At 51.5% G+C, this 16,813-nt stretch overlaps 1 protein-coding gene across 1 annotated transcript; it reads left to right on the forward strand.

Moving 5' to 3' along the window:
- Positions 1-14,438: 14,438 nt before the first annotated feature.
- SFTA2 (surfactant associated 2) lies at positions 14,439-15,730 on the forward strand. The gene is made up of 3 exons (XM_008692923.2): positions 14,439-14,519; positions 14,762-14,850; positions 14,982-15,730. Exons 1-3 carry the CDS (start codon positions 14,459-14,461, stop codon positions 15,066-15,068), a joined length of 237 nt encoding a protein of 78 aa, XP_008691145.1. The 5' UTR covers positions 14,439-14,458; the 3' UTR covers positions 15,069-15,730.
- The last annotated feature ends 1,083 nt before the right edge of the window (positions 15,731-16,813 follow it).

Genomic DNA, 16,813 nt, shown 5'->3' on the forward strand with positions numbered 1-16,813 from the left:
TCAAGGCGGCAACCAGAACCTGGACCCATTCCCAATCATAGAAAACCACAATCCCCCCCCCGCCCCGTGCTGCCAACAAGAGTAGGGGGCTGGGGAACTCCTTGAAAGAAATATGGGTGGGGAAAGAAGGGGGTAAGGGTATTAGGGGAGCCCAAGTCTCTGAAGGGATTCGAGGTTAGGGAGAGAAAGGAGGGCTGAGTTTTGAGGCTCCACTATGTTAGTTCGATTCTTTGGTTCCTTCAGCAGCAACCCCAATGATAGCTGCTGTTCATTGGCCATGTTCTCTGGGCCAAGAGCTCAGGTGGTTGCCTCACAGACATTCACTTTCTGGATTTTCGTCTAGGATGACTGATCTCACAGCTCCACAGAAGTGCCTTAGAAGCTGTCAGCCTCCCTATCTTACAGCCAAGAAACTTGAGTTTCAAGTTTCACCCTGGAGGAATAGTGACTTGTACACCATCCCACAGCAGTAGCTATGGCCAACATTTTTTGCACACTTACTGTGAGACGGGCAGGTCTTATAATGAGGAATGTATTAACTCATTCACTTCTCACAACAGCCCTTTGAAGTTGAGAACTATTCACTCTTTCCCCTTTTTATAGATGAGAAAACAAGGTTCAGAGAGGTTAAGTAATCTCCCCAAAGACACTCCCCAAGTAAGAGGTTGAGCCAGAATTTGAACACAGATTCTGAGTTCCCAGGTCCAGGCTCCTACTGGTTAAGACTACATGACACAAACTATAGGTCAGCCCAGCCGCTGGAAAAGGAAGAACACCGGCATTTATGGGACCCTGAAGAATGCTGTCTCTTCGTCTATTTATTTAATCTTCACTACAAACCTGGGAGACAAGTACATGATCTTACCATTTTATAGGTAAGGAAAGGAAGTTCAAAGAGATTAAATAATTGGCAAAGTCAGGCTTCTCACTATACCCCAGATGCTTTTATTTTTTTAATTTTTAAAGTTTTTTTAGAGAGAAAGTTGGGGGGCAGAGGGAGAGAGAGAATCTTGAAGCTGGCCCCACACCCAGCACGGAGCCCGACACAGGGCTCCGTCTCACGACCCTGCGATCGTGACCTGAGCTGAAATCAAGAGTCAGATGCTCAACTGACCGAGCCGGCCAGGAATCCCTGTCCCAGATGCTTTTAAATGGGATAAGGGACGAATAAATAGACACGGAATGAATAAATGAGCAGCGGCAGCGCGTGGCGGATTCCACTGGCCTTACAGAATCCGAGCACAGGATTAGAGCTCAGGCTCCGTCCCTCACCAGCTTTGCACCCTTGCCCGGTCGCTTACGTGTTCGGAAGCTGCACATCCCCAGCTGTAAGCAGCAATGACGTCAGCTGCACCAGCTCGAGCAAAGAAGGTTCTTCAAAGAGTTTGTTGAATCCAAATTGTGGTCTTTGAAACAGTCTCATACTTTGCCCTGCGCCCCTGGCGGTAAGCGGAGCCTGAGCCCGTGGCCTGCGGCAGCTCCTGACCCACCTAGTCCGTGTACCTCTGAGGCCTGCCTTGACCACCTCTTCCTGGGCCACCTCCGCCCGCTGTGTTGTATCAGCATGACACTCGTCATTCTCTAGTGCGCGATGAATACTTCCCACGATGGCGGGGAGTTTCGTTTGCTTCATGCATTGCTGGGTCCCCAGCCTAGAGGAAGCGCTTTACACATGTGGTGAGTAGGTGATTGACAGAATATTTTAAGACTGAGGAAGGCCCTTCAGAAACAGTGCCGGCACCCTTTCCTCACGCACATTAAGTAAAAAAGCAAACATAACTGTGACCTCCAAAGGCTGGGAAACCGAAGGGTACTTTCTGACCGTGAAATAATTGAGACCCTGAGATGTGTTTTGTTTAAAAGATTTTGTTAATTTATTTGAGAGAGAGAAAGAGAGAGCACAAGCAGAGGGAGCAGCAGAGGGAGAGAGAAAAGCAGCCTGACTTTTAATCAGGGACTTTTTAGAGCAGGGAGCCTGACGTGGGGCTCCGTCCCAGGACCCTGAGATCACGACCTGAGCCGAAGGCAGATGCCTCACCGACTGAACCACCCAGGTGCCCCGAGGCCCTGAGGTGTTAAAAAAAGTCCTGCAGCACACCAGTTCTGGGATACTGGCTGTCATTTAACCCCAGGGGCCACATCATCAATAACTAGACTCAGATAACTAGGTCTTAGAATTCCAAACCTACAGCACACAATTACGGAACCATCAGTTATAAAATCTGGAGTCAAAGCTCAAAGAATTCCTTGATTCTGAGTTCAGCCATGAGGCAAATCAGTGACTAACACCCCCCTCCCCCCCACACTGGCCATGAGATGTCCATCTCTTCTCCCCAGTCAGTCTACTGTTGATAGCAGTTTCAGTTCCCTAGGAAGTGTTCACCATGAGATATTCATTTCACTGACTACAATAATGGCCTGAAAGTAACTTTTGCTGTCACTGATAGGCAGAGAGGAAAATCTGGCTTTGGCACGAGGCACTGGAGGTGGATGCCCAGCCTGGATTAAAGAATGGAAACAGATCCCACAACATCAAAACTGTGTGCAGTTCCAAAGGTCTGTTCAATCTGTTCCATTCTCTTGTTTGAAAAGAAGGTGGACATCCTGCTAGGTGACTCATGATACAGGGTCTCTGTCAGAGCAGCCTCACCCAAAAGAGCATATCTGGTGTTCCTGCCCCTAGAAAATGGCTTACTCTGTTTGTGTTAATATGGGTAAATGCTTGAAATGTCTACAGAACATAAGCTCAATATGTGACCTAAAACTCAGGGTAAAAAGACTAAAGAGAAATACACTCGAATGTTGCCTGGGTGGGTAACTGGGGAGTATTAGGAGCGATTTTATTTTTCTTTCTCATTTTTTCCATTTTCCAGTTTCTATAATGAGGATATATTATTTCTGTCATAGAAATTAAATCCTATAACATTTATTATAGGAAAACATCCTTTTTAGATTCTCTCCAGGACCCCAGGCCCGCTTGTGCTCCCCTGAGAGATAATTTAATCTAGTTTCGGCACCTCTGGTTCTATGGCTGCATGACACAGACTCTGGGTTTCTAGGATCCAGTTATCCGAGTCTGGGTGTTGACTAGTCCTGTGGACTAATGATGGGGGAGAAGGGCCAGCACTGTGGGCTGAAGGTCTTCACCCACCCCAGTGATCATTCTTCCCTCCCTACCCTGGCCTCACTCCCTGCTGGACATAGTCATGTGCCCAGCAGGACCCACATTCCAGCCCCGGCCTGACCCCATCCCAACCTTATCCCTGTCTCAGGCCCTGTCCACCTGTCCTTCACTTGCTCTCTGCAGGGTCTGAGTGTCCACTGCCCTGGGCCTTCCCTCAGCCCTCCCCGCCCTCCCGGCCAGTAAGTCCTAACGGCCATCTCCCCAGACAGCACACACAGAGCTCGGGGTGTCCTTGTTCTAGAATTTGGATCTCAAGTCTGCCCTGCACCTGTTTGTGTCCTAGAGCAAATCTCCCTGAAAAGCGAATGTGTGTGGCGTTGATTCGTGACTCTTGCCCTTCTGCTCTGTACCTACAGATTCCTCTTCCTGGGCAGCCGCACAAAGAAGGTGGTGGAGGGCAGCAGGTGGGACAGCAGCTGACAGGAAGGCGGAGAGAAGAGACTGGAGATTGGGAGGCTGACAGTGGCTCTGGTGCCTCTGTCCCCAGACCCCTGAGGTAAGCGGAAGGCCATCACTGGGGCACGAACAGAACGCACTGCCGAGACCTAGCAGAGGCAGCTTGGAGATTCCTCAGCCCTGCCCCTACCACCCACCATACACTTGGTCCCCTCGCCCCATCCCTTCTGACCCCCGCGTGACCTGAGCTCAGGGAGGAGAAACTTCCCCCAATATCACCCTCAGTCAAACGTTATTAGAAGAAGCAGCTTCTACCCGCCCTGCCCCGAATACTGTCTGGGGCATCCAGACTCACAGCTTTCTGGGCCCCGGTTTGCAATCATCGTTGTCGTTGCCGTGGGTAACCCTAGCCAGCACAGAGAGAGGCCTCCTGAATCTGTGTGTGTGTGTCTGCCTTATGAAGACCCTCCTTCAAATCACCCGGGTCCCCTCCACACTGCCCCTTTGGTTGGCCTCTCTACCCCCTGGGGTCAGCCACAGAACTTTCTTAACTAAGTGAACGAATTTGGTGATTTCCCTTTAACTTGTAAGTTCTGTTTTGCTCATTAAACTTTTCCATATACATTTTCTCACTGAAGCCCTGGGACGTTTCCCAACTATAACACGGCCGGGGGGGGGGGACAAAAACACACATACCTTACCGAGTTGCTGTGAGGGTTAAATAAGTAAACGTGGGTGAAGTGCCTAGAACAATGCCAGCACATAGCAGGTGCTCAGTAGGCATCATCTGTTGGCGCTGGCCAGGCGTGGGGAAGTCCAGACTCGCTAAATGGGCCACATAGCAGAGTAGAACCAAAGTCAGCATAGGACAGGGCTTTTGGGAGAGAAATGCACCCCGTGCGTCCGGAGGGAAGCAGGCAGTGTGGGGTGTCCGAATCTCTGTTTGCTACCCTCTAGCTGCACGACTGTGCACAAGTCCCTTTACCTCTCTGGGTCACACTCGCCTCACTATAAAGTGGGATATTTTTAACCACTTCAGGGGATTTGAGGAGATAAAATGAGATGAAGAATTGTGAGCACCTGTGAGTTCCTTGCACATAGCAGATCTCCGCGAACGTCAGGTCCCCTCTCCTATGCCAGCCTGTACAGTGTCCTCGTGTAAACTGGAAGAAGCCCCGCTCTGGGTGGCTCTGTCTTGAGAAGCAAAGCACAGGCTGGATTTCATCTCCTACCTGCCATTGCCAGCAGACATGAGCGTGAATATCCTAGGCAGTTTTTGCAACAACCTTGTGCCCACAGCCCTTCCCATCACACGTTCACCCGCTGTTCATTTCTTTGATTGGTCATTCAACCCCATAGTGCTAAGAAACAATCCCTGTCTGTCTTCTGTCTCCCTGTGTTGTGGTGACCCCTTAGCCCCCGAGGGCATCTTACCTGCCTCCCAGGAAGCTAGAAGGACGAGGAGGCAGCACTGGAGGCCAAAGCTGGAGTGGATGCAGTGGGCTGGCTGGGCCATGTCGGAGTCGGACAGCTGCCTGGGGCCATGGGCTGGGGTCCCCTCAGCTTATATGGGTCCATATTTGACGTCAGGGGGGCTGGGGCCCCTCAGGCCTAAACCTTAAGCAAATGGAACGGCTCCACCCCACAGTGGTACCTTGATAACAGGAGACCGCAGCTGCTGTGTCATGGGCCAGGCACCTGGGTGCCTGCCGAATGGGTGGGATCTGAGAAAAGGAACACAGAGGGGGTAGACTCCTGACCCAGCCCCAGCAGAGGGAGTGGGGACTGGGTGGCGGTGGCCTCCAGAGCTCTGGGGAGGTAGAGAACAAATGGCTGGACTCTAGAAGGATTGAGCTCTGATGGGTGGAGCAGAGAAGAGGATGATTGGGTCCTCAGGTTCTGGGAAGAGATTCAAATTCTGGTTCTTCCCCAGTTTCACATTTGCCTTCCTGCCCCTCTCACGTCAGCCCTGCTTTCCACACCCCTTAGTCACACATGGTCACTCTTTTTGCCCTGGGTGGAGCCGTCCATGAGTACCAGGTGAAAGAGCAAAGAAGAGGAAAACCCTCACATGGCCCACTACTGCACAGACAGGTGCTTCCAGATGTTCAGAGATGACACAACAAGATGTGGAGACAGTGGAGCAGTGACAGAGACAAGTGACAAGACAGATACAGAAGCTCAGGACCTGACGTCACAGACCTCACCAGGGATGCAGACAGGACACAGAGGCTGAGGTTCTTCTTCGGTGGGGATGCTTGGTAGACAGGGGCTCTGCCTTCAGCCCACCCCTCCCCTCCTCTCCCATATCAGCCCAGCGGCCATCTCTTTGCCTCCAAGCCCCCATCTACCCCTATATAGAAAGGCAGACATCTCATTTCTAGATCTCCTGGAGTCTCTATCTTTCCTTTCTCCTGATTCCTTGCCTAGAGCAAACATTAGTTCAGAAGATTGTCAAAATTCATTCACTGAACTCCCAAATGACAGTGTCTGCGGCTGGAGTTGCAGTGGGGGTCAAACTACCGAAGTCAAGGAGAGAGAAAGCCACGAGTCCAGGTGTCCAAGTCACCACCTCGCTGTGACTCACCTGATTTGCTCGCAGTGGGTCTCCTCTCATGGAAAGTAAGCGCCCTGTAGAAGTCTTTGCCTTGACCTCTGCTGCTTCCACGTCACCTGAGACAGTTCCTGGAACACAGTAGACAGTCAGTAAGCACTTACTACTCGGCTATATGGAGTGGGTGCCTGGACCACCCAGTGCATTTCTGCGGGAAGTAGCGTGGGCAGAGGGAGTGGAGAAGGTCGAGGTCTCAAGGACAAGAAGCCGGGGCCTCAGGGCAGTGGGGCTCATGGGAGGACCAGCGGACTGGACATGGGAATGTCTCGCATCTCTCTTTTTTTTTTTTAATGATTTTTTATTATATTATGTTAGTCACCATACAGTACATCCCCCGTTTCCGATGTAAAGCTCGATGATTCATTAGTTGCGTATAACACCCAGTGCACCATGCAATACGTGCCCTCCTTACTACCCATCACCGGCCTATCCCATTCCCCCACCCCCCTCCCCTCTGAGGCCCTCAGTTTGTTTCTCAGAGTCCATAGTCTCTCATGCTTCATTCCCCCTTCTGATTACCCCCCCTTTCTTTATCCCTTTCTTCCCCTACCGATCATCCTAGTTCTTATGTTCCATAGATGAGAGAAATCATATGATAGTTGTCTTTCTCTGCTTGACTTATTTCACTTAGCATTATCTCCTCCAGTGCCGTCCATGTTGTAGCAAATGTTGAGAACTCGTTCTTTCTGATAGCTGAGTAATATTCCATTGTATATATGGACCACAACTTCTTAATCCAGTCATCTGTTGAAGGGCATCTCGGCTCCTTCCACGATTTAGCTATTGTGGACATTGTTGCTATGAACATTGGGGTGCATATGGCCCTTCTCTTCACTACGTCTGTATCTTTGGGGTAAACACCCAGTAGTGCAATGGCTAGATCATAGGGTAGCTCGATTTTTAACTTTTTAAGGGACCTCCACACTGTTTTCCAGAGTGGCTGTACCAACTTGCAGGAATGTCTCGCATCTCTTGGTGTGGCTTGTCCCTAAGCCCGAGGCAGGGCTGGAATGAGTGAGAAGAGGAGGACAGGCCAACTGCTCATTAATGCGATTAATGGGAGATTGGTGAGTCTCCGTGGAGTCTGGCCAAAGACCGACTCGTCAGAGCTGGGCGGCCTGCCTTCCAGGCAGTGCGCCTGCAAGAGGGGGGACGAAGGCAGCAGCAGGTCCTCCACTGCGACTCCATCTGGACTCAGCGTGACTGACAACCCCCTTTTCTACTAGTCCCCAGCCTCACCCTTTCCCCAAAGGACCCAGGCCTCTAGGAAAGTGGTTCTCAAAAGAAAGGGACAGTTTTACTCCCCCAACGAATACGTGGCAAAGTCTGGAGATAGTCCTGTCGCAACTTGGAGGATGTGCTGCTAGCATCTAGTGGCTAGAGGCCAGAGACGCTGCCCCATGTGACACGGAGTGCCTGGGACGGGCCCCCCAACAAAGGACGCTCCAGCGCAGTGTGTCAGTAGTGCTGAGATTGACAGTCTCGGTTTGGCTGGACGAATACACACCCTCCCTTCTCTTTCAGCCACAACTTGCCCCGGGGGATCAGGACATCTGGGTTAGAGGGACTGGGGGTTAGTAGAAGCTCAAGGAGATTTCTTAGTGTGAGTAGAGGCTGTTATGTCTGAGCTAGAGGCTGAGGGGTCGGTCAAAACAACCTACCAGCTTCTAATGTTTGAGCATTTATTGTGTACCGAAGAATGTCCTAAGCACCTTACTTTGTTCTAACCTATGAGGTCAGCAATGTCAGCCTCATTTTTACTGATGAGAATAAACAACCTCCAATTAGGGAAGTGACTTGCCCAAGGTCACACACCTGATACACAGGAGACCCGATTCAACCAGTGCGTGCCCGATGGCAAGCCCGCGTGCCTTGACAAATATGAGGTGGCTAGGAGATGAGTGGAGGGGTTAGTGTTTTATTTAGCAAGAATTGTGTCCTTCATCCACTCAGAGTGGTCTAAGGGGGCATCACAGAGCAGGGTTCCTCGCCTGTGAGGAGAAACTGAGTGAGAGAATTGGGGGTCTCGGGGGGGTGAAGAGCCAGCCCAAAGGGGCTCCATATGAAAGGAGCTGTGAAGGGAGAATCACCCATCTGAACGTGGGAGGCCCAACGTGTCCTTAGCTAATGAGCTTCTCTGAGGAAGAGGGTGGGATGGAAGAAAGGGTGAGGGGCAAAGGTTCCAACCGTCCAGGCCTAGATTCCATGAAGGCTGGAGGAGCCCTCTAGACCATGCAGCTCTGGTCCTTCCTTCTGCAGATGAGAAAACTGCATCAGAGAAATGAGGTGCCGGACGGCAGGCTGGTGGCAGAACCGGGACTGGAATCCTGGCCTCCCACTTGGTGACTGACACGGACTTCCCCTTACAATGTTGGTGGAGGAGACCTGGATGGGCCAGGAGCCCCAGGAGTCTACTGTAGGAAATGGCCCCAGCTAGCTGAATGGGAAGCTGAGTCTGGGAATGAGTCTATTTTGGAGAGGAAGAAGGAAGGCCCAAGGGGGAGGGATACTCAGCTATCCTGGCCCCGCCCCTTCACTTGACAGGGTAGCACTGGCTGCTCCTCCTGGTGGCAGCTGTAAGAGCTCACAGAACCATAACCACACTCCACACTCATTTCCTTCTGGAACTGACAGGCCCGTGAGATGGAGGATGGATAGACTGGGTTAACTGAGGGCCCCAGGAACCTTCTGTCCAGCCCTCAACTCTCCCCATGGACTGCTGCCTCTTTTTGACAACTCAGATTCTCAGCATTCCTTTTTAAGCAAAACAATAATAATGATCAATAAGAGTAATGTATTGAGCACTTACTAATGCCAAGCACCTAAGTCCTTCATATGTATAGCTCGCTTCATTCTCCAACAGCCCTTTGAAACGGATGCTATCGTTCTCATTTTATCCAGCATTCATTTATCAAATGCGGGCTACACCTCATCTATAAAATGAGGGGTAATAACATTACCTATATCACAGGTACATGGGTATGTATGTACAGATAGCCCCTGGCATATAATAAATGCTATTTAAGTATCAGTTATTATTATTGAGAAATCTGGAGCACAGAGAGGTTATGTAACTTGTACAAGGTCACACAGCTATAATGGTAGAGCTAGAATTCAACACCCAGGGTAATGTGATCCACAGAGCAGACAGCTCTTCACTACCTAGAGCTAAATTGAGTGTCTTCCTGGGCTGGTCAGCCTCCAGCCCTCCCCAGCCTCTCTTCCAGTAGCCCCAAGTCCCCAGCCCTGCCTGGTCAGTGTTTCAGCCACCTAGCGAAGTTTTCCTTTTCCACCTCACCTCTCCCTAAGAGTAGCAGGCTGTCATCCTCCTCTCTGAAGCCCCTGTTCTTCTCAGAGTCCTGGAATGCTGGGTCCCAGCCCCACTGGCCTTGGGGACCCACATATTTGGGCCACAGCTTCACTCACTTTCTTGATAGCATACAGTAGGCTGACCACTGCTGCCACCACAGTGACAGTGATCAGCACGATGGCCCAGTCCCAGACAGAGGTCTTCTCCTGAGGCTTTGGGCCTGAGAAGCAGAGAGGAACAGTGATCAAGGCAGGTGGGACCTCAGCCCCCAGCTCCCCACTGCCCTCCCTGGCTTTCCATCTTTCCTTCTGTGACTCTGATGTCTGTGCAGCTCGAAGACCACACCACTCTGTGGTGTTCTCTCCTATCCTCTTGACAACAGAGTCTCCATGGAGGGGTTTTTTAAGGGCTTTCATCCAAGCCGCAGCCACCTCTTCCCAACACCTGTGGACGTATGTCTGTCGGTCTCTGAACTCCTCACTGACATATACATCTTTCTGTCTTTCTGAACCTTCCTCCAGTGCTCCGGCTCTGTTGTCTATGTCTCTCTCAGTCTGCATTTTGTCTGCTATGAGGATGCCCAGGCAGGCCTCTCTCCCTCCTCTGAACCCCAGTCCTTCCCACCACCCTGTTGTCCTGTCTTCCCTCCCCTCATTTCCTGCCCTCAGCTACCTGGGGGAGGCTGCCCAGGCCTCCCCTGCTGGGAATGGAGAGGGGAAAAGAGGAAACAGAGGGAGGAGGGGGAACAGGATCCTTGGAGGGGATGCTTCTTGCACCAGAAAGACAGATCAGGCCATGAGGAAGGAAGTTGGAAACTTTTTAAGGAAACAGTCAGGTAACAGACATCTGATGTTGGGGTGACCAGAAGCTCGAGGGAGCACCAAAACCCCTTTAAGAATATTCTTAAATTATTATTCTAATATTCCACTATTGGTGGACATCCTCAGACATACTCAAAACCCAGTTGAGAGCAGGCACTAATGCCTGTTCCTACATTCCTCTCCAAGAGCCAGGGCTGACTGCCAAAGAATAAGAGAGAATGGGCCCAACGAACATCTTACTGGTAAAGGACCCAATGCAAACAAGAGCACTTCACTGGTCTGGAGGCTAAGCTCAGGGCACGTGGTGGCCGCGCTAGCCATTACGGGAGTGGGAACTCCTGAGATGGCCATGCGGGGTGTGGAGGGCCAGGCACAGTGGGAGCGGTTTCAGGGGCTGCTGTGCGGGAGACAGAGCCTAGAAGGGCAGAGGGAGAAAATGGCCAGAAGAGACCAAAGTGAGAGCAGAAGCAGAAATTACATCCAGTGTGCCCTCAGTCAAAATCCTAGCAAGTTATTGGTATAAGTTGATGAACTGACTCTATGAAAATGAAGACTGAGAGTGTCCAAGAAATCTTAAGGCAAAAACAAAAGTAGAAGACTTATCCTACCAGGTCTTGAAACTTGGTACAAAACTGCGGTCATTAAGTACTGTGGCACTGACATAAGGATAGCCACAGAAGACAGAATAGAGTTCAGAAATAGACTCCCACATATATGCTCACGTGACCTTTGATAAAGGTCCCCACACAATTCAATGGTGGGCAGAGAGGGAGGGTCTTTGAAATAAATGGTTCTGGGACAACTGGTTATGCATAAGGGCAAAAAAATGAACCGACCTCTACCTCACTCCATACACAGAAATTAATCGAAGATAGGTCATGGGCTTATTAATAAATAATAAAGCTTCCAGAAGAATATATAGGAGAATATTTTTTGACTTTGACGTAGGCAAAACAAAGTCTTCGGCAGGATACAAAAGACACTAACTACAAGAGAAAAATTTTGTAAATTGAAAAGCAGAAGGGGGGCTTTTTATAGCCACCAAGGCCAGGGCACCGCTTCAGTGAGGTTCTGGGGAACTGTTGACTGACACGTGGCCAAGCTCGGGAAGCCCCCACCCTGAGCCACAGGACAAGCTGAAGAGCCCTTCAGAGATGGATTGAGCAACAGAAATATCACCTGGCGACACCGAGACTGTTACTGCAGTGCTCCCAGAAATGGTCGTAGCTGAAGTCTGAGGACTACCGGGAAAACCCCTGAAAGTCGAAGAACCTGATGAGAAACTCACAAAGATGGTGCAGAGACCGGCAGAGATCTCCCCAGAAATGGTGCAGAGACCATCAGAGATCTCCCCAGAGACAGCGGGGAGACTGGCACTGATCTCCCCAGAGATGGTGCAGAGACCGGCAGAGATCTCCCCAGAGACGGCGGGGACACCGGCAGAGATCTCCCCAGAGACGGCGGGGAGACTGGCAGAGATCTCCCCAGAGACTGCAGGGAGACCGGCACTGATCTCCCCAGAGATGGTGCAGAGACCGGCAGAGATCTCCCCAGAGACAGCGGGGAGACTGGCACTGATCTCCCCAGAGATGGTGCAGAGACCGGCACTGATCTCCCCAGAGATGGTGCAGAGACTGTCAGAGATCTCCCCAGAGATGGTGCAGAAAACGGCAGAGATCTCCCCAGAGACAGCGGGGAGACTGGCACTGATCTCCCCAGAGACGGTGGGGAGACCGGCAGAGATCTCCTCAGAGGTGGTGGGGAGACTGGCAGAGGTATCTCGAGAGCTTGAGGGACTCTCAGAGGTAGTCAGGATGCCTCCAGATACTGTGTTTCCCCATGAGCTCAGCTGAGCTGTTGGAAAAGGAAGAAAAATGAAGTGATGGGGTTAGAAGCGTTGGCCGAGTCCCTGGGTCCAGAGCCCACATCTTCACCCCAACACCCCTCTTCCGAGGTTGGTGTTCCTGCAGCCCCAGGAACAGCACCAGTGCAGCATCCATGGTGCCTGTTGGTGTGTGTCTTTCCAGATCCATCTCCCCAGCTCTTTAAAGGCTCTGAGGCTGATTATAAGTCTCAGGAGATCCAGGTGTATTGGGGCCTCCATCAACTCCAGGATCTCCATCCCCAGGGAGAGGTCACCAAGGTGTCCCTGGGGGATTAACCTATCCCAGCCTGATCCTGGGAAACACTGGGTGAGGGGGAGAGTGAGTGAGAGAGGCTGAGGACTCCCCTACCTGGCCCTCAGGCTCTTCCCAGACTTGGGACCAATCTCCCATGTCCAAGTCAATCCAGCCCAGACCTTCCTCAAAGGGAGGGTGTCCTATCCCAGAGTCCTCTTGCTCCTAGAAGTCCAACCATTGGGGGTGAGGATACATGGGTCCCTTGAGGAAGCAGATTTTGGGAGCTGGATGGAGGTGGAGCACGTCAAGGCCTGGGGCCTGCATCTGACCTTTGGGGGGCCTCAGGGCAGGGTAAACACCCGAACCGTCTCTCACCGAGCTGGCTGTGGCCGACAAAGCCTTCCATTCTTTTGGCAGAGCCGGGGCAAGGGGAGAAGAGGAGCACCAGGGAAGACATGACTTGTTCCGGAATAGTGCAATGCAGAAGTTCAGAACCTAGCTCTGGAGCCAGACTGCACTGAGTCCACTACGCCCACCCTGTGCAAGCTCAGGCAAGTCATGTGACCTAAGCCTTCGTTTCTTCACCCCTAAAATGGAGTGATCTAGTACTTACTTCAAAGGGTTGTTCCAAGCAGTAAAGGAAATAACAGTTCTACTGTTCCTAGCAAACAGCAGTGTCAGCCATGACTATATAGAAAGAGTTGGGGGCACCAGGTGGGAAAGACATAAGGGTGCCCCCACTCTCCTCTTAAGAAGACTCAGATACCCCAAAGCCTCTCTCTGTGTTCCTGCTTTCTGCCCCTGCTCGCACCTCCGGTGGCTGCTGATCTTTCTGCGCATTTATTCTTTCCATTCTTGTCTGCCTCCTCTCCTGTGCAAGTCTGGGAGGCCTTGAGTGCCTCACTTTATTTTTAGGGTGTAGACTGTGTCTCCATTCATCTCTCCATTTCCTCGCTTTTGCCTTTGGCTTCTCTCCTCGAGTCTGCCCGGTGGTCTCACTGCTTCCGTCCCCCTCTGCCCCCACTGGTGTTCTGAGGGGGGAGGGCAATAACACACGGGCGTGCAAATAGGAGACGAAGGCATGTGCTTTTGTGTGTCCGGGGCTTTATGTGACCAGAGTGTCAATCTGTTGAGCTTGTCCCTGTGTCTGGCATGAGGGATGGGCTCTAATCTCTCTGCTACTGACCTACCGTGTGACCTTAGTGTGTCACGTGCCCTCCCCGGGCCTTGGTTTCCTAATGTGTAATGAAAGATGGTAAACTAGATGGGCTCCAAACTCCCTCTCCATATCTGTCCTTGTTTTCGTCGTCCGGGGTACCTGTGTATACAGCTGTTGATGGGGAGGGCACTCATCGGACTCCTCACCCAGGCAGGGGTGGGGGGATATTTGATGAAACTTGTGTCTCCACCTGAGTAGATAGGATTGTTTTAGAACAATGAAAACAAAACATTCAAAGATAAAATTTCCCCCTTACCCAGATTTCTCACCTAGAAAGCCACTGTGCCTGGGGGAGCAGGACACCTGGGTTTGGAAAGAAAGTTGGTCTAATCTACCCCTCCCTTTTGGGCCTACATTCCTGAGCCCTTTGGTGGCATGAATGATGGAAATTAATTGCAGTTAATAATTAATCCCTAAAGAGCAAGGGGAGGCCCAGGCTTGGGTGGGGCCCAGACACCTAAAGGAGGGACACCTCCTTAACTTCCCTCTCTGTAGGACTGAGCACCCTCCCCCTCAAGTCTCCAGATATAGGGGAGGGGGTACACAGGACTAAGGAAAGGGAACCACCTCCTATTTTCCCCAACAGCCCAGTGAGTGGCCCTCTCCTGGGTCCTTAAAGCCTTATTGGGAAAACTGGAAAATCCAGTTACCCAGCTTTCTTCTCCCATTTCCCCCAAACACCTGGGCTTAAGGACTGAGTGGAGGGTAGAAAGGCAGGCCTGCTAAGGAGAGGCCAGCCAGAGCTTTAGACATCTCTTCTGTCCATCAGGGAAACAAGAAGCAAGGTGGTCACAATGAGGGCCAAGGTGCCCTTCTTCCTCTTCCTGACTCTCCTGAGCAGCTCACAGGGAACAGGTAAGGGCTGGAGGGCTTGATGCCTGGGTGCTCATGGCAGGAAGAGGCCAAAGAGGAGAGTGAAAGGGACAGAGCCAGTCCTGAGCTCTCAGTCTGGGGCTGAAACCCTGCATCGATAGGGTCTGGGAAGACATTGTCAGGGAAGAGGAACTGGGAGGAAGGGGTGCTGGGGAGGGGGTACCTGTGTCTGAGGGAATATGGCCCTAATTACTGGGCCCTAAGCTCTGTTTTTGGATCCCCAGGGCCAGGAATGACTTTGCAGCTGAAGCTGAAGGATTCCTTTCTAGCAAATTTCTCCTATGATTCCAACTTCCTGGAACTGCTCGAGAAGGTGATTCTTTGGGAGGGGAAAGAAGGGCTGCGTGACCTCGAAGTGTGTTTCTGACTCAGTGTGGGGTCTGGTCATCTCCAAGGGATGAGTGAGAGCCATCTGACACCCTTCTAACCCTTTCTCTCCCCCAGCTCTGCCTCCTCCTCCACCTCCCATCAGGGACCAATGTCACCCTCCATCATGCGGGATCCCCACAGCATGTCATCTGCAAAGTCTGAGAACAGTAAACCTGTGTCCCCGCCTTGGCCCACCAAGGACGCCCAACCCTGCTGAGTGGTGGTGGATGTGCTGAATTCAATGACTTGTCTTTGTGGGTTCATGAGCAGAGGGCCAGCAGGAAAATGGAATTGGACACCAAAGTCTCTGACTCTCTCTCTTATTAAGCAGAGGGATTCTGGGACGGACACCCTCTCCCTCAACACCAGTGTGAAAGACCTAGAAAGAATCTGGGGCATTAACTGTTTGGGGACACACGCACCACACTCCCGTACGCATGCGCGTGAACAGAACACTTCAAGCTGAGATCTTCATAACGCCTGGGAATAAAGCAAAGAAGCCTGTATGAATTCTCACTTTGTTCCAGGCTCAATGCTTTCCCATTTTGATGCTTGCAGCAATCTTGAATGTAGCATAATAGGTGTCATTATCCAATTTTACAGTTGAGGACTGAGGCTCACCGAGGGTAAGTCACTCGCTCGAGGTCCATTAGCAGCAGACAGGTCCAACACCAGACGAATGCCTTGACTTAAACAAGATTTTCATTTCGTCTCTGTTTCAGCTTTGGGGCTGGGAGCGCAGGAGCCCAGAGAGAAATGTGGACAGAACAGTCTCCAGACGTGGGCCCCTGACCCAGGGCCCCACACAGGTCAGTTAGGGTAGGAGGTGGCGGTGGGAGGCAGCCCCGGTGGGAGAGGAGAGGTTCCACCTGTGAAGGGATAGCCAGCCTGGCAAGGAGGGCGGGTGGGAAGGAGGAGGGGGAGCAGAGCTTGTACCGGATATGAGAACATTCAGTCCCACAGGCCCGCACTTGCGTCCAAGGTAGATTTCGTATCTTCTTGGTGCCTCCATGTCTTCACCTGCAACATGGGGATGATTGATAGGTCCAGCTGCTTGGACTCTGGTGAGGATTGCGTGGAGCAGCTACCTAGGGCACGTGCCAGATAAGTGGGAATGTGCAGTAGGGTTGTTCGAGGTGGAACCCTGGTCCCAACGTATAAGTCCTAGTCCCTTCAGTGGTCCAGGGGCCTCCTTCTCCTGATATTCTTGAGGCAGGCACTCATCGGACTCCTCACCCAAGATCATCTTGACTTCTTACCACCTCTCTCAAAATGCAAGCATGCAGCCCAAACTTGACCATTTGCATGTATTAATGTCATCGTTTCCTCTTCTCCACAGTCCTCACCCCTGCCTATCATACTTCCCACCTACACACCATCACCACCACGTGAAATTAGACGCTGACTCCTTTGGAGGGAGGTGAAGGCATAGATCCGTATAGAACATCCCTGAAGATGAGGGAAGAATAGAAAAAGGGAGTGAAAAGAAAAACTTGTGAAACAAAATTCCTCTAGTTTCCTTTACAATTGTCCTGGGACCAGCAGCCTAGAAGAGAAGGAGCTGGGAGCCACAAAGGGCCCCAGTCTCCTGACTTGCTCCTGGCCTGCACCAGTGAGCAGGTGACGCCCATGGGTCAGGTGTGTAGGCCCCAACCAAGTTGGGGGACTGGATGTCTGGATTTCCAAAAGACTGGAGGAGCGGACAGATGACTGCTCCTCAGCCTGATTCCTAGATCTCAGGGCCTGGGTCACCAGGCTGATTTCTTGATTCTTTTCTCAAAAAATTCTCTTCCAAGACTGACCTGCACTGACCAGTGTGGTAGCTACTAGCCACAGGTGGCCATCAAACACTTGAAATGTGGCTAGTGTGACTAAGGAGCTGAATGTTTAGTTGTATTTAATTAGTC

This window comes from Ursus maritimus, unplaced genomic scaffold, assembly GCF_017311325.1.
Source record: "Ursus maritimus isolate PB19 unplaced genomic scaffold, ASM1731132v1 scaffold_30, whole genome shotgun sequence".
NCBI lineage: Eukaryota > Metazoa > Chordata > Mammalia > Carnivora > Ursidae > Ursus > Ursus maritimus.

Coding starts and splice junctions, on each gene's coding strand:
- SFTA2 (XM_008692923.2), top strand. CDS start 14,459: ATGAGGGCCAAGGTGCCCTTCTTCCTCTTCCTGACTCTCCTGAGCAGC. Junction 14,520..14,761: donor GAGCAGCTCACAGGGAACAG/GTAAGGGCTGGA, acceptor TTGGATCCCCAG/GGCCAGGAATGACTTTGCAG. Junction 14,851..14,981: donor TCCTGGAACTGCTCGAGAAG/GTGATTCTTTGG, acceptor TCTCTCCCCCAG/CTCTGCCTCCTCCTCCACCT.